The sequence below is a fragment of the Peromyscus californicus genome, unplaced genomic scaffold (assembly GCF_007827085.1).
Source record: "Peromyscus californicus insignis strain IS unplaced genomic scaffold, ASM782708v3 Scaffold_20__1_contigs__length_68692818, whole genome shotgun sequence".
Classification (NCBI taxonomy): domain Eukaryota; kingdom Metazoa; phylum Chordata; class Mammalia; order Rodentia; family Cricetidae; genus Peromyscus; species Peromyscus californicus.
Window position 1 is genome coordinate 38392798 of NW_026294503.1, and position 20615 is coordinate 38413412.

At 48.7% G+C, this 20615-nt stretch overlaps 1 protein-coding gene across 4 annotated transcripts in view; it reads right to left on the reverse strand.

Moving 5' to 3' along the window:
- Trappc9 (trafficking protein particle complex subunit 9) overlaps window positions 1-20615 on the reverse strand; it is a 479962-nt gene that overhangs the window by 423404 nt on the left and 35943 nt on the right. For all 4 annotated transcript variants that reach the window (XM_052747955.1, XM_052747953.1, XM_052747954.1 and 1 more), the window contains 2 exons: window positions 14337-14553; window positions 1009-1152 (listed from right to left, as the gene is read on the reverse strand). In XM_052747955.1, the coding sequence (XP_052603915.1) occupies window positions 1009-1152; window positions 14337-14553 (361 nt within the window). The remainder of the gene's footprint in view (window positions 1-1008; window positions 1153-14336; window positions 14554-20615) is intronic.

Consider the following 20615-nt stretch of genomic DNA (forward strand, 5'->3'; position numbering starts at 1 on the left):
TACGTCAACTCCACACTTCTGACATCTTGCCACTTTCTCCTCACTTAATGGGTATTGATGACATGAGTCCTTTTAATGAACTCCCTGCACACCAACCCCACAGCAGGGTACATCTTCCCAAGAACCTGGCTGGCCCCAGACCACTGGGGACTGAGGGTATATGTGGAAGCCACCAAGGCCCTCTTCTGACACCATGACTCTCTGGGGCCTGGGGAACACCACGGTGAGCTATCTCACAAGCTGCAAAGTGAACATACCTGGGCTGAAATACACAGATGACTGAACCCCAGAAATGAGGCAATACCCAGTGACAGTGAGAAGAGATACTTGGGGAGAAAGTTAAACAAAGGCAACTGGGAAGGTAGGTAGACACTGTGGCCCCCAGAACAGCATGGCAACCTCACCTGTGGTTCTGGAAGCCAGACAGAAGGTTCCCAGGAGGCAGCAGTGGCCAGAAGGGCACAAAGGGACTATCAATCTCTGCTTGTTCCATTTCCATCCAGATGCCAGTTATAGGACTAGCCAGGTAGTGAAAATCCACACAGCTGTGGCCTAAGGGCTTGCACACCTCCCCACACAAGCACCACATGTTGGCACTCACATTCTACCCAATGTCCCCCAACGACAAGGAGCCTACTGTGGTTTGAATGCAAAACATACCTATAGGCACTGAGCTGGGAAGTTGTGATACCTTTGGAAGATGGGTGTCACTGGAGGAGTGGGCCTTGGGACATGTAGCCTGACTCTACTTCCTGCCCTGTGGAGATGTGTGGAGGTGAGGAGTGACAGCCATACTGCCACCCATAGAGTTACATGCCACCTGCCTAACAGAGGGATAAAGAAAATACAGAAAACCAAAGGAGGGGTGTGGGTAAGCAAGAGGGAACATGGGAAGAACGGCTAAGTGCACAGGTACCCACCACCAGCAATGAGCTGGAAATGAAGACCAGCCCCAACCCAGCCCACACCCAAGGATCCCTGGAAAGAAAAGACTATGAATTCACTCACCCTGATCGGACAGGAAGTCCAGCATGGTCTGCAAAAGAAAGGACAGGTGCCGCACAGACAGCGCAGGGTTTCCCATCCTGCGGGAGGCATAGACCAGCTCGTGCAGCAGACGCATCTGGACGGCAGCCCAGCCTCGGTGTGTGCCTGTGGTAAAGGTCACAAACAGTACTCAAGGTCATGTGTGAAATGTGGCAGCTCACAGACAAGGACCTCAATGATCAAACTCAAATGGCCAAAACTATTACCACCACCACCACCACCCTATCCACAACTGCTACCACCATCACCCCTCCAACCACCACCATCCCCATGCCCAGGTACAGAGTTGCCAGAGAAGAACATTGTTCATACATTAAGAATGTCTCTCCCTGGGGACAGAGCTCAGTGGTAGAACACTTGCCTAACACGGCCAAGGTCCCAGGCTCCAACCCCAGGGTAGAAGGAAGAATTTTAAAGAACAGCCTTACACTATACTTTCTTTCTCTCTTCTATGAAGACATCCCACTTAAATAACCCTGATAGGCTTCCAGAAGATGATGGTTTCCCGTGCATTTGAGTAACGGAGAGACATTTCCTCAAGAAGTGATGACCCTGGTTGGGCCCTCATGATCAACTCTGAGGCATTAGAGAAGTGGGGAGATAAATAGGTAGCAAGGTCACCCAGGGACTGGAAGGGCCCCTCCCTCCCAAACAGCCCAGCACATTTGAAAGGAAAGGTAGGAAGCTTGGTTACACAGCCTACTGGAAAGTATTTCCTTAAGAATGCAGAGTCCTAGGTTCCCAGCTCCTTTTGGCAACAATTACTAACTCTACAGCTTTTCCACCATAAAACCTTTTATAAAGAAGATGTGGACACAGGGGTCCCTCACGATGTCGGGAGACTCTAGGTGCACTAGAAAGCTAGGGAAAATGACACAGTCTGACTTGCTGCAGGTCTCCTGTAGGCACAGCTGCCCCTCAGTCTCTGTCACCAGTTTCACTGGTGGATGACCCACAGGGAGCCTGAATCTAGGTCTCAGTCTCTGTCTCATCTGTCTCTGTCTCTGTCTCTGTCTCTCTCTCTCTGTGTCTCTCTGTGTCTCTCTCTGTCTCTCTCTGTCTCTCTCTCTCTCTCTCTCTCTCTCACACACACAAACACACACACACACACACACACACACACACACACACACACACACACACACACAAAGAGCAGGTGTCTGCACACTGGGATACAAGGAGTCCCACACGAAGACTTTTATTAATTAGTATACACAATAATAGACTTCCTTGTTGTCAGAGACCAAACATGGACCATGGAAAAGTATTAGCTAGGCCAGAGAACAAGCCCCTGCCCTAAACCAGATGCCCCCAAAGATAAAGAACAGGTCAGGCAGGTCAGGTAGCATAGCAACAGAACAATGGGCCCTGACCCGTGACCTTACCACCTAGCAGCCTCACGACTTTGCACGTAGTCCTTCACTTGCACGTCCCCCTTCACCTGCACATACGGCACGTCGTGCACCCCTTCCCTCCTTCCCTCCCCCTCCCATGATACATAAGCCTTGCTGAGGAGAATAAAATTTGCAGCTTGATCAGAACACACTGTCTTGCTATCTTCTCTCGTGTCTCCCATTCCTCTCATTCTCTCCCACAGGTGGGTCACCCCTGTTGACACCCCGCTGGCCGGGGCACCTTGTGACTTTTTTTTAATTTTTAAGGTTTTTTATTTTGTTTTTAGACTTATCATTTTATGTATGTTTGCCTGAATGCATACATGTGCGCCACATGCACGCTCGGTACCCACAGAGATCAGAGGAAGGCATTCAATTCTCCTGATTCTAGAGTTACAGGTGGTGGTGAGCTGCCACGTGGGTGCTGGGAAGCAAACCCGGATCCTCCACAGAGCGACCGATGCTCTTCACTGCTGAGCCATCTGTCCGGCCCCCAATTTGAAGATTTTTTTTTTTTTGGTTTTTCGAGACAGGGTTTCTCTGTGTAGCTTTGCGCCTTTCCTGGAACTCGCTTTGGAGTCCAGGCTGGCCTCGAACTCACAGAGATCCACCTGGCTCTGCCTCCCGAGTGCTGGGATTAAAGGCGTGCGCCACCACCGCCCGGCTAAGATTTTTATTTTTAATTATGTGTATGTGAGTCCAGGTGCCCACGGAGACCAGTGGCATCTGATGCTCAGGAGCTGGAGTTACAGGTGGTTGTGAGCTACCAATATGGGCACTGGGAACCAAGCCGGGGTCCTCTACAGGAGCAGCACGCACTCTTAATTGCTAAGGCATCTCTCCAACACCCTAGGGCGTTTTCATATATGTTTGTTTTAGTTGACCCTCTCCCTACCCTGCTCCTCTCCCCTAGCTCCCGGCTTGCCCTCCTCACGTCTGTGTTCCAGCCCCAGCACCCCACTTCCCCTGTCACATGTGTTCTGGTGCCTCTCTACTCGACTTCCTAAAAAAAAACAAAAAAAAACAAAAAAAACAAAAAAAAAACCCTCCATTTCCCCTTTCACGGGCCTCCATACTTTTCCTGAACTCTACCCACACTCATTCCTTCCTATGTACACATATGTAAAAATTAGAAGGTAGGATCAACATGTGAAAAAGAATATGTATTATATGTCTTCTGAGCCTGAGTTACTTCACTTAATATTTTCCAAGTCCATCCATTTTCTTGCAAATGACATGACCGTATTATTTTTTATGGTAGACTAGACCTCCACTGTGTGTATGTACTCCCTTTTCATTATCTACAGGTAAGTGATGAATATCTAAGCTGGTCCATTTCCTCGATATTGTGGACAGAGCAGCAGTAAGCACAGATGTACAGGTAACTCTGTGGTAAGGTATTCCATGTGTATGTCAGCAGTGACAAATCTGGCTTATATGGTAGTTCTGTTTTTAATTTTTTGGGAAACCCGCACACTGATTTCCACAGCAGCTGCACCAATTTTACATTCCTACCAATGGGTTCCTCTTCCCCTGCCCCCTCCCCAGCATCTATTGTCATGTTGCCTTGATGAAAGCCTTTCCTGAGTGGCATGAGATGGAATATCACAACGCTTTTGACTGGCACCGCCCTTCTGAATAGGGATGTTGAACACTTGGAAATATCTATCGGCCATTTGTGTGTCTTCCTTAACAACGGTGCTCAGTTCGTCAGCCCGTTTCCTGGTGGGCTCTTTGGGTTTGCTTTCTAATTTTTGAAGCACTTTGTACACTTCTTACCTTAACCCCTGTCTGAAGCAGAGCTGGCAAAGGTTTTCTCCCATTCTACAGACCGCCTGTTCACCCTGCTGTCAGTTGTTTTAGCTATACAGAAGCCTTTTCTTTTCACATCATCCATTTGCTAACTCTTGGGGTAGCTCCCTGTGAGTTGGGGTTCTGTTCACGAAGTTCTTCTACCTACATCTTAGCACATTTTTCCTCTCTTTTCCTCTAGCAGTCCCAGTGGCTCATGCTTTGAGGCATTTGATCCACTAAGAATTAATTTCTGTGGCAGGACGAGAAACGTGGCTCTAACCTGACTCTTTTGGAAGTTCCTGTCGAGTATGGTTTGTGGAATGGCCTCTTTTCTTCAGTGTATGTGTTTGACACCTTTGTCAAAAATTAGGTGCCTATGGCCGTGGAGGTTTGTTTCTGGGTCCTCTCTTATGCTCCATTGGTCTGTGTGGCCGTGTTTGGGCAGCATCATGCTGTCTTGGTCACTCTGGCTCTGCAGCAGAGTTTGAATTTAGATACTGTGACGCCAGTATTCTTTTTGCTTAGGATTACTTTGGCTGTCTTTTCTGTTTTTGTATGAATTTTAAGGGTTTTTTTTTTTCTAGTTCTGTAAAGCATGCTATTGGAATTTTGATGGAATTAGCACTGACTCTATAGAGACTTCAACGTATAGACTGCACTTTGGACTCTACACCCCAATGTGGTTTCAACACCAGAAAGAAGGTCAGACACTCTGAGCCTTAACACTCCTACCTAAAGAATGTCGTCAACCAGACTGGTGAGTCCCTGCTGAGCCAAGACTCAGGTCATAAAAACACACACACAGAGGGGTTCAGGCTCAGACAAAACTGATGCTCCCTAGAAACCAACAGCTCATGGGAGTTGCGGTTAGCACACACTGACTGAGACTCTAACCACAAACAGCTGAAAGAGAGTCAGGGGGACAGAGTACCTCCCCTTATGGGGTGTACTTCCTGTAAGGATGGGCCTGTAGGAGGTACAGACGCTGGTGGATGCTGTGGGGACAGGGGAGGGGGGTGAGTATGCTACTCGAGCTGAGGCAGACAGGGGAGGAAGTCGCACAGGGAAACAATAGTCCCGCTTGTCACAAAGCGGCAAGCCGCTCATTTAGAGTGCTTTGGCCATTTATGCTAACTTCTCAATAAATGCTAGCTGATAAATGCTAATATTATGACTCAATGAATATAATGTGTTTAACACACAGCAGCAGCCTCTGACTCTGTGGGGTGATTAATGATCCAGCCTGCTCCATTATTGCATTGAGAACAAACCCTTGATATACCAGATCTCTACTGCTGCGGTTATTGGGTAAAATTACCTACTCGTGTGTCAACCCCCACCCTCACCCCCACTCCAGCATCATAAGTCCCTGCACATGAAGACTGTCTGGTACTTATTATAATATCCCCAGAACAGAGGCGTCTATATAATCAGACACTCAGTCAATGTCAACGGACGAGTGGAGCGAGAAAGGCTCTCCCTCTGTCTGCTACCTGGAGAGCATGGACCACTGCTTTGTGCATCCTAACCTCAGCCAGTTTGCCTAAGATGTTCCACGCAACTCACGGCCCCTGCGGACCTCCACCGTGCCCTGCACAGCCAGCCACTCCCTTTTCTGTGTGTGCTCAGCAGCAGGCACAGACTTCAGCTAATAACAGGCACAGTGGGGCCCCTGTAAGCTCGTGATTCTGTTTCCTCCATCAATTCCTCACTGCCTTGGCAGCAGCAATGTGTCTTATTCATCCAAGGATCCTTAATGCCTGGCAGGAGGCCTGGTGCATGCTGGGTATTTAACTAGCATGTGGGTCGAGATGAGAGCCTGACCCTAGAAAAATCCCCTTCTGTTTCCCATGTGCATACTCAAGTATGTGGGGATGAAATGGCACGGCTCCAGGGATCTGCTGGGTGGTGAGTTCACGTCTGCTGTTTTCTCTAGTTCCTGAGTATTTGGGATACTTCATAATAACATACCAACTGAAAACCTGGAAGGCAACCCAACACCCACACAAACACCTCCACAGTATATCCCGGGATGTGACCTATCTTCCAGAAAGTTCCTGGAATATACAGTGGTGACAACATCTTGCATCAAGAAGACAAGCGGTGAAGGAGACACATTCCTGCCTTGTTTCCACCTGGTCAAAGGGGCTAGGACCAAACACTGGAACAGAAGGGAATTTTAGGAGGATTAAGAGTCCAAGTCATGACTAAGCTAGTCATGCCTTCGAAAAGCTCCAATTCTCATTCACCTCAGCACTACCAAACCGAGAGCTGTCTCATGCAGGAAATCGGTGACGATCACTTGGTTATTTTTCCAAATGGATAATGGTCTCGTTTCTACTGTGGATGGGTAGGAGTGAGACCCAGGACAAACTAGCTCCCCAGGGAGCCCTGCAGACACGGTGCCTCCTCTGCGGTTCAGAGTCCTCCTACCAAACACTGAAGCTTTTTTAAAGGCAGATTTGTAGCGTTTGACTCCTGACAAAACTCTTCTGCGATCCTGTCATGGAGGGTCAACAATGCCGGCTTTGACAGCTGCCATTCAGCAAATCAATTCCGAGTCTCTTTCAGCAAAGTTCCTCGGCAACATTTTATCTCTCATTCAGCAAACAACTGAGCAAAAAGCAAAACAGAGAAATCTTCTCCCACGGCAGCACAAACAAGATTAAGACAGAAGATGTGGTTCCCTAAGCCAGCAAATCCACAGAGCACATGAGCTGGGTCCTAACTCCAGCCTCGGAAGCCTGCTGGAAAAACACTCACCTCGCAAATGAGACAGAAGACATTTCTGGACCTGAGAGATCCGACAGCCTAGCTTTTATTCACAACTATCGGGTTTTGGTAGATTCCCATTTAATTCTCTGAGAAACGTTTGAAGCAGAGGTGGGACTTAAAGTGGTTCTGATTGTCTAGAAATGCAGCTGGCTGACATTTACCATTTCACTCTATTGGACCTCATTTCTTTCATGGAATAATGGCAAATGCTCCCCCCACCCACCCACCCACCTCCACAAAACAAAAAGTCCAAGTAAAAAGGACAGAATCGCTTGAATTTTTCAAAAGAAATATGCTCCACTCTTAAGACTTGCAAGCAAAGAGCAAGGAACAAAGTCAGTAACTGGCCACAGGCACTGGGATGGCTGCTGGCTGGGTCCAGCCCTTTATCACAGGTGTTCGCATGGACACCACCAACAGGACACACAGGACAAAGGGCCAGCACTGTGAGGCCTGCAGGAGCTGGCGATGTGGTGTTGGGTAATCCACCCAGACGGTTTTTAAGTGTGCTTACAAAAATCACAACAAGTGCCCGAGGAGGAACAGCAGGTGTTCAGAGGACAGAGAAACAAAGGAATTCCATCTCGGCAGAAGCAACACGGCAGTCTCAGAAGAAACAGCATCCAGCTAGATGCTGGAGGGTGACTGGGAAGCCTGGCAGGTGAGGAAGAGGTCGGTGCATCCATGGGAAAGGGACTTCATACTGTTCTCAGCTAGGCCCTGTGCAGAAAGACAAACCTAAGACAACTCTAAGTGTGCCTTTGCATAAAGTCCAACTGCTTTTAGCCTGAAGCCAGCCTGGAGTAAAGTTCAAAGACTCGAAGAAAAGTAACAGAAAAGACTCTTCAGTCTCACCCAGAGTCCCCTGAAAGCACATCAAATGATATTTCCAATCACGGGGCACGTCTCAACATCTTAAAATCACCCTCCCCCGTCTCCAAAGTGATCACTGGGTGCTCCAAAAACTCTTTCCTCTCTGTACAGGTTCTACCCTTAGCCCATCAAATCCCTCCAGAATACAGCAAAATCAGCCTGGACACTCTGCTCCCCATTTCTCAAACTCGAGGACCTTTCATTTTCTTCTTCTGCCAGTAACTCTAAGCCTTGACTGTCCAGACGCCTCGGCCTAAACTCCAATCAACACCATCAAGCCCACAGGAGGGCCACACTAGCAATGGACTTCTGCTCAACGGGATGCTGGCCTTAAAGGCTCTCAATACTCAATCCATCTTTTCATACCCGCTCTGTGTCATCCTTGGGAAAGGACAGAAAACTCCACCTGACACTGACAGCATGCTGAGGACTGTCCTCAGCACCCTACATGGGGGATCTAACCCTTCCATCAACTGCTGTCCCCAGGCTGCAGACACACAGACACAGGCCATGGGGCAACCTGGCCAAGGTCACGCCGTCAGTAATGGCATCCTGGGTTTCCATCCTTTCATATGTCCCATGGTGCTCACAGTATCTCTCACTGAGCTGTCGGAAACAGGTTAGTCATGTGAAAGTATTACCAAGAGGCCACCGCCTGCCTTGACGTGGATCAGACAGGTGTTGTGGGCATATGCACCCACAGGCGTGAGGCCTAGCGAGGCTGGAGACAAGGCAGCCTCACTCAGCCCTGAAGTGAGCACAAGCCAGGCAATCACAGCTCAGGGGCCCTGCACAGACCATCACTCTGTGTGTCAGCTGCTGTAAATACCACAAAAACAACAGGAAATAGCACTTTAATATGAACAACCACTTTTGAACAACTACTTTTCTGTAATACACAAAAAGAGCAATGTTTTTTAATAAATAAAAATATTCCTGACTACAATACTTAGTATAAAGCTACAGTAATCAAGGCAGTGGGGTTTTGGCAAACGGACAAACAAAATAATTGATAGCAGAGAAAAGAGAATGCAGAAATCCGCCCACGTAAGTACAGTCAACACAGCTCTTACAAAGGAGCACAGTGGCCCAGCAGAGCAAAGGCGGGCCTTCCGGCAGACCAGCCAGGACACAGGATGGCCACCAACCGGGCATTAAACCAAGGTGCTAACTGTGGACTTCACAAATAGTACACCAAAATGGACCTCCAATAAAACAAAAACCTCTCTAGAAGGATCTATGTGGTTATGGAACTTCTTGGGGCTCTATAAAATTTTCCCCTACAAGCTGATCAATGAAAACTGTAGGACACATTTGGTAGAGTAATAGAATTTTAGATACAGCTCCAAAATCACCATCCATGAGAGAAAGAGCTGAAGAAGTAGATGCCATTAAAATTGAAAACTGCTGTTTTGCAGATAAGCTGCCAAGAGAATGAGAAAACAAGACCCACGCTGGGAGAAAATATTTGTCAAAGACACTGCTAAAGAACTATTATGCATATTATAGAAGCAGAGAACAAAGAACCTGGTTTTCAAAACCAGAGAAGACATTCAGAGAAGCATAGGAAGAAATGCTCACTATACGCACTAGATAACAAGATCCCACCGCACACCTTAGTGCAGAACACGGACAGTACCAAATGCTGGCCAGGACACGGAGCAGAGGTAACGGTCACCCACCATCTTTCAGAGTGAAAAATGGGACAGCCACTTGGGAAGACAGTTTGTCAGTCACTTACAAAACTGCACATACTTTTGCCATATGACACAGCCACTGTGCTTCTGGACATTGGCCCAGTGGAGCTGGAACACTGCATTCACACAAAACCTTCACGTGGCTGTTTATGGCTGCCTTGTTCATGAGCGTCAACCTTGCAAACAGCCAGGGTTTTTTTTTTTTTTTTTTTTTTTGGTTTTTCGAGACAGGGTTTCTCTGTGTAGCTTTGCGCCTTTCCTGGAACTCGCTTTGGAGACCAGGCTGGCCTCGAACTCACAGAGATCCGCCTGGCTCTGCCTCCCGAGTGCTGGGATTAAAGGCGTGCGCCACCACCGCCCAGCAACAACCAGGATTTGTGGGGTGAGTGTCCACATGCCTGATGCCATTCTAGAAAAAGGAAAAGGGTGGAGATTACGAAAGGCTGTGTGGCTGCAGGGGCCTGGGGTGAACAGACGGCAGCGGATCTTTAGGGGGATGCAACTATTTTGTTTGCCCACAGTGAGGGATCCAGTCATCACACATTGGTCAAACCCCAAAGACTGTCCGGCACCAAGAGTGAGCCCTGATGTGAGCTGTGGACTTAGGGTAGGGATATGCTATGTTGGTTCATTGGCTGTAGCAGATGCTCCATCGGATGGGGAAGGTTGGCTGGCAGGGAAGGCCATGTGTCTATGGAGAAAGGGGGGTCCCAGAATTCTGCACTGTATGGTCAATTTTTCTGTGGATCAGAAACTCTTTTAAAAATAATTTTGTTACGGTTTCCTTTTTTATGTATGTAAAGTGTTTGCCTGCATGTATGAAAGTGCACTACATGTGTGCCTCATGCCCACAGAGGCTGGAGGGGGGTGGAGGATCCCCTGGAAATAGAGTTACAGATGACTGTGAGCCACCACGTAGGAGCTAAAAACCAAACCCAGGTCTTCTGCAAGAGCGGCGAGTGTTTTTAACTACTGAGACAATCTCAACAGCACATTGTTTTCTAGTTTTCAAATAAAACGAAATCATACAGAAGGAAGTGAATTGATAGAAAGAAAATTTTATATATATATATATTTTAAGAAGGAAGAAGAGAAGGGCCAATGGGATCGCTCAGCAGGAGAGGAAGTTTGCTGCCAAGGCTGATGACCTAAGCTTGATTCCCTAGACCCACAGAGTGGAAGGAGAGAATTGACTCCTGCAAGTCAACCTCTGACCTCCACATGCAAGCTGTGGCATGCACACGCACACACACACACACACACACACACAACTGAATACATAATTATAATTTTTTAATTAAGAAGACTCACTTTCAGAGCTGCTGTTGGTGAAGGAGACCTAACAATAACCCATCCTCTCACTACAAAACCACACACCAAACACAGCAGAGGGCTCTAAGCAGCAGGAGCCACTCCAGGCCATACCGGAGTCACCACACAGCAACTAGGTGTGCCTTTGCAAAAGCTGCAGGTCACTCTGGCAAGAGGACTGGAGAGCTCATGCTGGTGTTGGAGGCATGCTGAGGCTGGTCAGACACCATCCCAGTCTGTCGTATCCCTTCCACATGCCTGCTCCAGGAAAAGCAAGTGGGGAATGCCGAGTGTGGAGAGGGTGCGTTCTTCTCTACATTTCTCTTCCAAAGAGGAGTAAAGGGCTAAGTGGGCTGTCGAGGTGGCTACAAAGAGGCCAGGAATTCGGGAATGGCTGTCCTAGTCACCGATTCCTAGAATCTGGGTGCTCGGTCAATGCATACCTATGAGAACGCAAGAGCCATGCTCCCTGGAGAATCGTGCCATCCCTTTCCTGCTCCGCCCATTTTCAGATTGATTCTCAGGTAAGTCTCGTAAAAACATTAACAACCACAAGGACCAAGCCCAGGCTCATTTAGATGCCAAAATCTTCATCCCACTCAGTCTGACCTTGGCTCCCAAAAGTCCTACAATTCCTTCCTCACTCATCATTGCCCCTTCTCATTCCACTTTCCTCTACTGACCTCTGCCCTGATTCAGGCCCACTGAATACTTCCTCCTTTCTTTATCCACAACCACCAGGGCTCCTGCAGGGTCAACACAAAGCAGGGGCTTCCCCATCCTCTGGACAGACAAGAGCAGCCTTCTCTGTGTTCAAGGGACTCTCAGACACACCTGCCCAAGCCCCTGGCATCCAGAGTCTGCTCCTGCCACTGATGTATTGTCCTTGCTCCTGAAACAAGGGAGGGAAGCCCCTAGAATGGCACCCCCACCATCTTCGGAGTGCTGGAGAGCTGGACTGGAGGAGGGTAGCAGAGGGCGGATGGGGGATGATTATGCAGAGCCCACAGTGGCCTGCAACGGTCACCCCATTTGGAGGTTTTGAGCACCTGGTGTCCCCGGGTTCCATGTGGCGTTCTGCCAAGGAAGTGCTGCATGGTCTCAGCAGTGCTCTGAGAGCTAAGGGGCGGGACAAGGGGGGTGCTGTAGTGACAGCTGCAGCAGAACTATTCAGACAATGGAGAGAGCCCAAGAAGCTAACAGAGGGCCTCAGAGACCAGAACAGCTTCTAGGAGGGCAGCCCAGGAGGCTTAGAAAGACAGAGACCAGCTCTGACACCCAGGATCTGTCACATAGGTCTGCAGGCCCACTTCCCCTCAGGAATGCCAATCACACAACAGGTGCTCAACAAACCTTGGGTCCCACCCTATCTCTTGGAGGGACGAAGTGACAGAATAGATGGGAGCTTTAACCAGAAAACCACACTAGATCAGTCAATCAATTACATGGGGACTGGAGGAAGAACCTGGCTGAAGGAATCCACATGCAACAGAGGGCTGACAGCAGCTGAGAGCACCCACGTGTCCATTCCAACTCACAGCAAAGTGACCATCGCGGGGCCATCGTGGGCTCTGCATAACCATCCTGCCTGCGGTCTGCTGCCCTCCTCTCTCCAGTCCAGCTCTTCCAGCGCATGAAGAGAGTAGGTATCACTGTAGAGGTGTCCTCTGTTCAGGAGCAAGGGCCATAACATGTCTGCAGAGTCTAAGACCTTCTGGAAAGGGTCCCAGACCCTCCTCTTGAGCCCTGCACACAACCCTCAGAGCTAAGATGAAAGTAAGGGGCAGGGCCCAGCAAGACGGCTCAGCAGGCCGAGCATTCGCCACCAAGCCCGATGACCTGAGCTCTATCTCCGAAACCTGTGTGACAGGAGAGAAATAACTCCTCCATCTTGCCCTCTGACCTCTGCACGCACACCATAGTGCTCTCACACACACACACACATAATAAATAAATTAGCTCAAAAGTGTATTTTTAAAGTCAAGGACAAAATCGACTTCAAAGTAATACCACACAGCAGTGTGGTGGCATGTGCCTGTACAGCTACCGATTGGGAGGCCATGGCAGGAGGACTGAGGGTTCCAGGCCATCCTCTGCTAGTAAGTTCAAGGCCAGCCTGAGTTACATCATGAGACCTTGTCTCAAAAAGTTAAATAAATAAGACACTGTCTAGAGTGAATCACAGTCAGTGACGGTACTGAACGCAGACAAATGTCAAGGTCCACGGTTAATAAATAACCCTCAGAAGGGGTGCAGGATGGAGGAGACCTGGCTAGCAAGGTCACAGGAGAGGCAAGATCTTCTGTGAGCCTAACATAAAAGGACACCACCAGCAGGTCACGTGAATGGAAAGCTGCCCAGCAGACCTCTGCCTGCTCACCTTGCCCCTACGGGGAGGGAAGCTCAGGCAGGGACTGTATGGTTTGTTTTGCCACAGGACCTCACTCTGTAGGCCAGACTGCCCTCAAATTTATTCCCATACCTTCTGCCTTGGCCCCCTCCAGTGCTGGGATTTCAGGTATAAGCTACTATACCTGCCCCTACCACCGACACTTACCCATGAATTCCTACCACCTACACTTGCCCATGAAGTCCTATTGATTTGCACATGACCTGTGCTACTTTCATGCCACTCCAGACAACAGAGACTGTGGCCCACAAGGCCTTGAAGGCTTACCACGCTGCCCTTCACAGAACAGTGTGCCTCATCTCTGAGCCAAGCAACTCCCTTCTAAAGACTCTGATCTGCTGGGGATGGAGGTGTCAATGTGAAGAGCTGCCTGGGAAGGCTGGGACTAAAGAGTCTGGGGAGGGTGACGTCTGAACACCAGTCATCGGGTGGATGGAGAAGAAAGTGATTTGTGATTGGGAGTGGGAGCGCCGGGGATCCAGCTGCACCCCAGCAGAAGGACAAGTCAGTTCTCTCCTATTGAAAGGCCACATCATCACTAGCCCTGGGTCCCCATCTGAAGCAGTAATCAAGAGAAGGAATTTGTCTCTGACGAATTAAGACTTTGACTAACTGAGCACTGTATTTCATGTTACACTATGTTTTCATATTTATCACTATTACAGAATCAGAATCTTCCACAAATGCATAGCTGTGTGCATACACATGCATCCAAGTATATTTATTCTGGAAAAGTACATTGATCTTGCTAACCTAACAAAATTTCATGGGATAAGTAAAAACATTAGGACTTCAAGCATTGTGTTGGTGACAGACAAGGGCAATTTCTGACCTCCACTAACAAAGATGCAAAAACAAAGCCACATGATGTGCTCCAGGACTTCCTGTTGTGACACCACTGTTATGAGTGGCTGTGTAGGAAAGGGCTTGGCCACCTTTGAACCACAGGTGCCCACTACAGTCCCACAACACTCAACAGATGCCCAAATGAATTGAAACAAAGCAACTTCCACCCCAGCCCCAGGTCATCAGTACCTTTGTTGAAGTCCTTGGGGTCTAGCGACAGACTGTAACCAGGCAGTGTCTCCAGAAGGAGCTTGTAACAGGCCCTCCAGCCAGGCTCTGTGATGCTAGGGGCCACGCATTGCATGGCAGCCACGCGCTTAAAGAATGCTGACTTCCGGTGGAAGCCAATCAGTTCGTAGAGCTCAGACAGGATGCTGTAGCGCTGGATTTTCTCTTCTTCCGAAAGCTGAAACACAGAGAAAAGACAAGAAGAATAATGCACCTGGAACTTGAGGTTCTGCGGGACCCCTGTGAACACCCCAAGACCTTCCATGAGCCATGGCTCCAAACACATCTAGCCTTTTGCTAAGAAGACCCAGGTTCTCTGGCATGAGGGGGTTGTCACACAATGCATGAAGCATCCTTCATAAAAGGAACAAGAGTCCATCATGGCAAGAGATGGAGAAGGGACTTTGCTCAGCTTCTTAGAACATATCACGTGATTAGAAGATGATAACAGCACCTAACTTAGACCTGAGAGCTCCTGGCTTATAAGCACGCTTCTTCCATCTCAATGGTGATGGGGCCATAATGACTCTGGTCATAAGCATCCACTAGATGCCCACAAACCACAGGCTTTTTTTTTTTTTAAATATGCTTACATTGAAGAACCAGACCCACTTCATTGTAGACAAGGTGCTATGTAGCAGTTTCCTCCAAGATTGAAACATTCTATCCTGCAGGGAAGCTTTAAGGTAGAAGGTAAACTACTCAAAATAGTCTCAGGAAGTCCCTGAAACTGACCAGATTCACTAGACCCCCACCCAGCTGCCAGAGTAAACAATCAAGCAGCTGAGAGTCACCACCAGACATGAAAGGTTTTGAAGCAGCCGTCCTCTCTTAAAACAGGACTGACCCTAACGGAGCCGGTCGGTTTTTGTTTTGCTTTGTTTTTTTTTTCCCCAGGGGCCAGTTGGCAAAGACCTCTGTCCCATATTACCCCATGACTTATGTCTGACTTCAAACAGACCCTCAGGAAGTATGTCCGGTCTGGTAGCCAATCAGGGTCCTACCCAGCCACAAGTAAGAACTACTCTTGCTATTTTCAGTCAAATGGACCCCTGACACAGCAGACAGACCCCTGACACAGCAACCACAGTTTCTGATGTCATGAGCCAATCATAAAATAATTCCTGTACCAGTAGGGTCTATACCTAGTCACTTCAAAGTACACTTAACCACAGCTGGAATTCCCCTGGCTATGCTTAAAAAGAGCCTGCGAGCTTCTCTCTGGACCTCCATTTTTCCACTTTGTCAGAAAGTCTGACCTCAGCATGCTGGAATTTTTGCTCTGGAGAATTAAATGCTCTTGTTGATTGCATATGTGTCTGGTGGTCTTCATGGGACTTCTCGTGGACCCTAACGGTTTAAACCACCCGACTCACTTAGAAAGGACACTCTCCAACCTACTGAGCTAAGTGCAGGCCAGGCAGTGTGCTCCAGCTCCCAGCTTTTGTGAGCTGTCACCCGTGCTGGGGTGGGCCGTAGTGATGCAGCTGCCTTTGAGTGACTTCTGTTGCTGTAAGAGAAAGGATTGGTATGGGCTCAGGACACCCCAAGACCAAGTTCCCAGCACAAAGGAGATTTACTTGCCACAGAGGGACAAGTGGCAGCAAATTAGAGACAAAGACAGGAGACAGAGGATGAGGGAGAAGGGGAAGGGAACAAGGGAGAGGGGGAAGGGATATTTGTCCCGGAAGTGGGGACAAAGGACTGCCTCTGGATAGAGAGGAGACAGATGTGGCACACAGGCAAATGGTGGTTTATAAAAGAACAAAGGGAAACCCAGTGTTAGGATGAGATGTTAAATTTTAATTGGGCATGTTAATTAGGTGAGCCAAAGGGGGCTTTGATTGCTGGACTTCAAAACTTTGATAGCTGGACCTTGGTAGTCAGCCTCATGGGAGACAAGGCACATGGGCACAGGCAGCAGCCCTCACCAGACACCTTGGGAAAGCATCCCGTATTGTTCAGAACCCCTAGGTCTACAGCGTTTGGCTGGAGCAGCCTGACGGAACTGACAGGACTGTGTGGGCTGCTCAGGAGCCCTGCAGCACACAAAACCCAGCCCCGATGCCTCCCAGTCATGCCAAGTCTCTCCAGCAGTCCCAGCCACACCCACCCAGAGAGAGCAAAGCCACTGCCATGTCTTTTCACTTGCCAGCACTCGCTGCACCCATGGAGAGCCCACAGGGAATGTAGGAAGCAAGGGCCCCTCCCTTGGGCCTGTGCCCTCACAACAGAGAGATTCCCCAGCTTAGAACCCATAGGGAAGATTCCAATGAGCCAGGACGCTGAGGAACAAAATAAGTACCGCCTGTGTGGTGAATACTTCAGACAAAGGTCATCAAGTGCTGAGTGAGTGCAGAGGCTCTGGGGCACAGGGCTCCCCAGCTGTACACACACACACACACACACACACACACACACACACACACACACACTCGCACATATGCATACATCCTAAATCCCTTGCACCATCTCCTTGACGCTATCCTGATAATGTTCTCATACATGACCTCCAGCCCCATGGTGTTATTCCTCTCTGAGCTCCTTCCCCCTACCCTGGGGCAGCCAGACTCTCCCAGAGCCGCAGCGTCAGTTCCCACTCCCAGGGATGACGCACGCATGAGGACCACACTGTGCCCGGCTGGATCACAGATGTTTGACGTCACAGGTACTGCTCTGGCTCTTGCCATCCTGCTGGTGGTACTCTGCATCCCCTGATAACCAGACGCTGAGCACCCTTCCCTGTGACTACTGGCCACACTTGGATCTCCCTTTGTGAGATATTTGTTCAAAGCTCCTGGCAGGTTTTTTAATTAGACCATTCATCTTACTATGGAGCTGGGCTCAATCTTCATGAGTTCCAACCCTAAGTCCTTAGCTATACATGTTAGGTGAATATTTTCTCCCAATCTGATGCCAATTTTCTTTCCTAGGAAAATCTTCTGATAAGCAGAGACATGTCATAGGACAGAGCTCACACTATCAATTCCTTCACTCTTGATTAGCATTGGTGTCCTTGGTCTAAGAAACCTTAGGTCTCAATGATACTCTGAATGCTTCAAGAAGTGTTTGGATCGGGTCTGTGATACATGGACACTAAATCTGCACGGGGCACAGCCGTGCTTCAGAAGGACTCCAGTGTGCCACTATCAGCCATGGCAGGGGACAAAGAGAGAGATAAAAGAGAGGCAAACCTCCAACACATGCTGGGAGACCCCTAGACCCTCACTTGCACATCCTGCATACTGAACCTGACAACAGACGCTGATGATGGTCGCCTGGGGCTCTTTCGGCAGATAACAGCAAATAGGGGGCCCAAAACCTTGACCTCTGACCACCATGATTCCCATGCAGGGAGGCCCACTCCTACTGCAGAGAGAAGGCTACACAGTCAGGTGGTCTAGCCTCTCGTTCTTCATACCATATGAATGCAACGTGACAGGAAATGAGAAGTACTCCCCATGGATGGAACTGAAATGACTTCAGACCCTAGAAAAGCTCCCTTGTGGAGAAAGCCGGGGCACAACTGTTTTCCAATGCCATGCTGCCAGTGACTGGGAAGCTTCTGGTTAATACAAGTTCTGGGAGCCGGGGGCAAAGCTGCACTGAGCTAACGTGGGCAGCTCAAGGATCTGGGGGAGTGCGAAATGGTCCTAGGCAAAAATCTTGAGATGCAATCAAGTCCCCGCATTCATTTCTGACCTCCCGCTCTTGTAGGGGGGCATTAATCAGCACATCTTTGTCCTAATTTTTCAGCAGGCTGCACAGTCACGACCTCTGAGTCCAGGGCCCAGATGCTTATGCAAATTTCCAGCAGAAGCATCTCAAAGACACTCGAGATAAAGAGGCCTTAGTCATAAGATGGGTCATTCCGGTATCAACTCACCACTCTACTTCCCACCGGAAAGTGGGCTGACCCCCACTTTGTTCCAGCAGTGGAAGGAAAGCGGTGGCATTGTTAGAACATTCTGGGGGGGGGGGGGGGCGGGCAGAGAGCAGCACAGTGCTCTTAGCAGGTCTGAGCCACAGTCCATCCAAGCCACCAGCTGCGCCATTTTGCCTTGTCCTCTGAGAAAGGAAAGACGGTCTAACTTTTTGGTGGCTGGAAAGACTAAATGAAATAATGTAGCCATGTAGGGCAATGGGGAACAACTGTTAACAGAGACCTCTACAAGACCTCAAAGGGGTTATTTCATTTTTGAGGGTGTGTGTGTGTGTGTGTATGTGTGTGTGTGTGTGTATGTGTGTGTGTGTGTTGTGTGTATACATGAATACAAGTGCCCATGGAAGCCAAAAGAAGGCATAAGATCCTCTGAGGGGTGTGTGTGTGTGTGTGTGTGTGTGTGTGTGTGTGTGTGTGTGTGTGTGTTTGTGTGTGCACATGAATACGGGTGCCCATGGAAGCCAGAAGAAGATCCTCTGGAACTGGAATTACAGGTGGTCGTAACCCACCAGATACGGTTACTGGGAACTGAACTTTCATCCTGTGCAAGAGCAGCCAGCACCCCTAACACCTAACAGCAGGCCATCTCTCCAGCCCCTGTGGATAAAGACTTTTAAAATCACAGGTTACAACTAAATGAGTGAGCCAGGAATGCTAAAGAAAACAGCTTGGCCCTTGTCAACCTGCAAAACGGCAGGAACTCACAGAGCTCTGAAGAGCAAGGCATTACAGGAAGGGGCTTTGAAATCGCCTGTGACAGCACTCCATACTGATGCGGATGCGTAAGGCAGGAAGGACACAGTCTGGACACCCTCCAGTCTACAAGACACAGACACATTCTGCCCTCTACACAACCTCTGCAGCTATCACACAGAAAAGACTATATATTCAAAACTACACGTAACTTCCACTTAGCCTGACATAATGGCTCATGCAGGTAGGCCCAGCAAGGGGCCAGAAAGCTGGAACGGAAGAGTCACTTGAGCCCCAGAGTTGGAAATCAACGTGGGCAGCATGGAGAGATACTTAGACACTTAATTTATAAAGAATTCTTTACTAACCTTTATGAACTTTTGCTGTGGGATGGTCTGGATGTCAAATTGCTCTGATTGGTCAATAAATAAAACACTGATTGGCCAGTGGCCAGGCAGGAAGTATAGGCAGGACTAACAGAGAGGAGAACAGAGAAAACAGGAAGGCGGAGGGAGACACTGCCAGCCACCACCATGACAAGCAGCATGTGAAGATGCCGGTAAGCCATGAGCCACGTGGCAAGGTATAGATTTATGGAAATGGATTAATTTAAGCTATGAGAACAGTTAGCAAGAAGCCTGCCACGGCCATACAGTTTGTAAGCAATATAAGTCTCTGTGTTTACTTGGTCGGGTCTGAGAGGCTGTGGGACTGGCAGGTGAGAGAGATTTGTCCTGACTGTGGGCCAGGCAGGAAAACTCTAGCAACAAAAAACTTTGTTTTTTTTAAGTTACAGCACCAAATAAAACAGAACCCTGACGAGACACAGCAAATTAAGAAAGCAGTGAATTTGGAAAATGGGAAGACAATCTACTGTCTACAATAATGACCCTGGAAATTTCTAGAACACCTCATCTAACCCAAGCAGTGAGATTAAAACAGGAAGTGACCAAAGCAAAATGCAAATGAGTTCAACAAAACCAACAAATCAAACTAAAAACGGAAATGTTAATGCTAAGTCGTGGAGGGCGACTACCAAATGTTTCCATGGGCTGAGAACGCAGCTCGGCAGCCCATGGGTGGAGCTCTTGCCTGGTGTGTGTGAAGCCTAGGGTTCAATGCCCAGTGCTGGGAAGAAGGAAGAAAGGATGGAAGGAAGGAGGAGAGGAGGAAAGAAAGGGAAGAAAGGGTGGAGATGGAAGAGAAAAGGGGGGAGGCAGGAAGGCAAGAGGGATGGAAAGGAAAAGAAAAAGAATGGAGAGGATTTACTGGTTCTTTATTACAAACATTTGCTCATGGAGTAAAAGACAATATTGTTTGTTTTGGTTTTTAGGGAGGTTAGGCAGGTTGAGCTGGGGTCTTACTATGGAGCCTAGGCTAGTCCGGGACTCACTATGTACCAGATTGGCTCTGAACTCTCTGCCCTCCTCTCCACGACCTGTAGAGTGCCGTGGTTACAGGCACACACCTCTATGATGATTAAGATGGCTAAACTCCCCAAATTCATCTAGAGAGTCAATGAAATCTGCAAGCAAATCCCTTCTGACTTCTTGGGGGAAAAAAACTGGCAGGCTGATCCTAAACTTCATATGGAAATGCAAGAG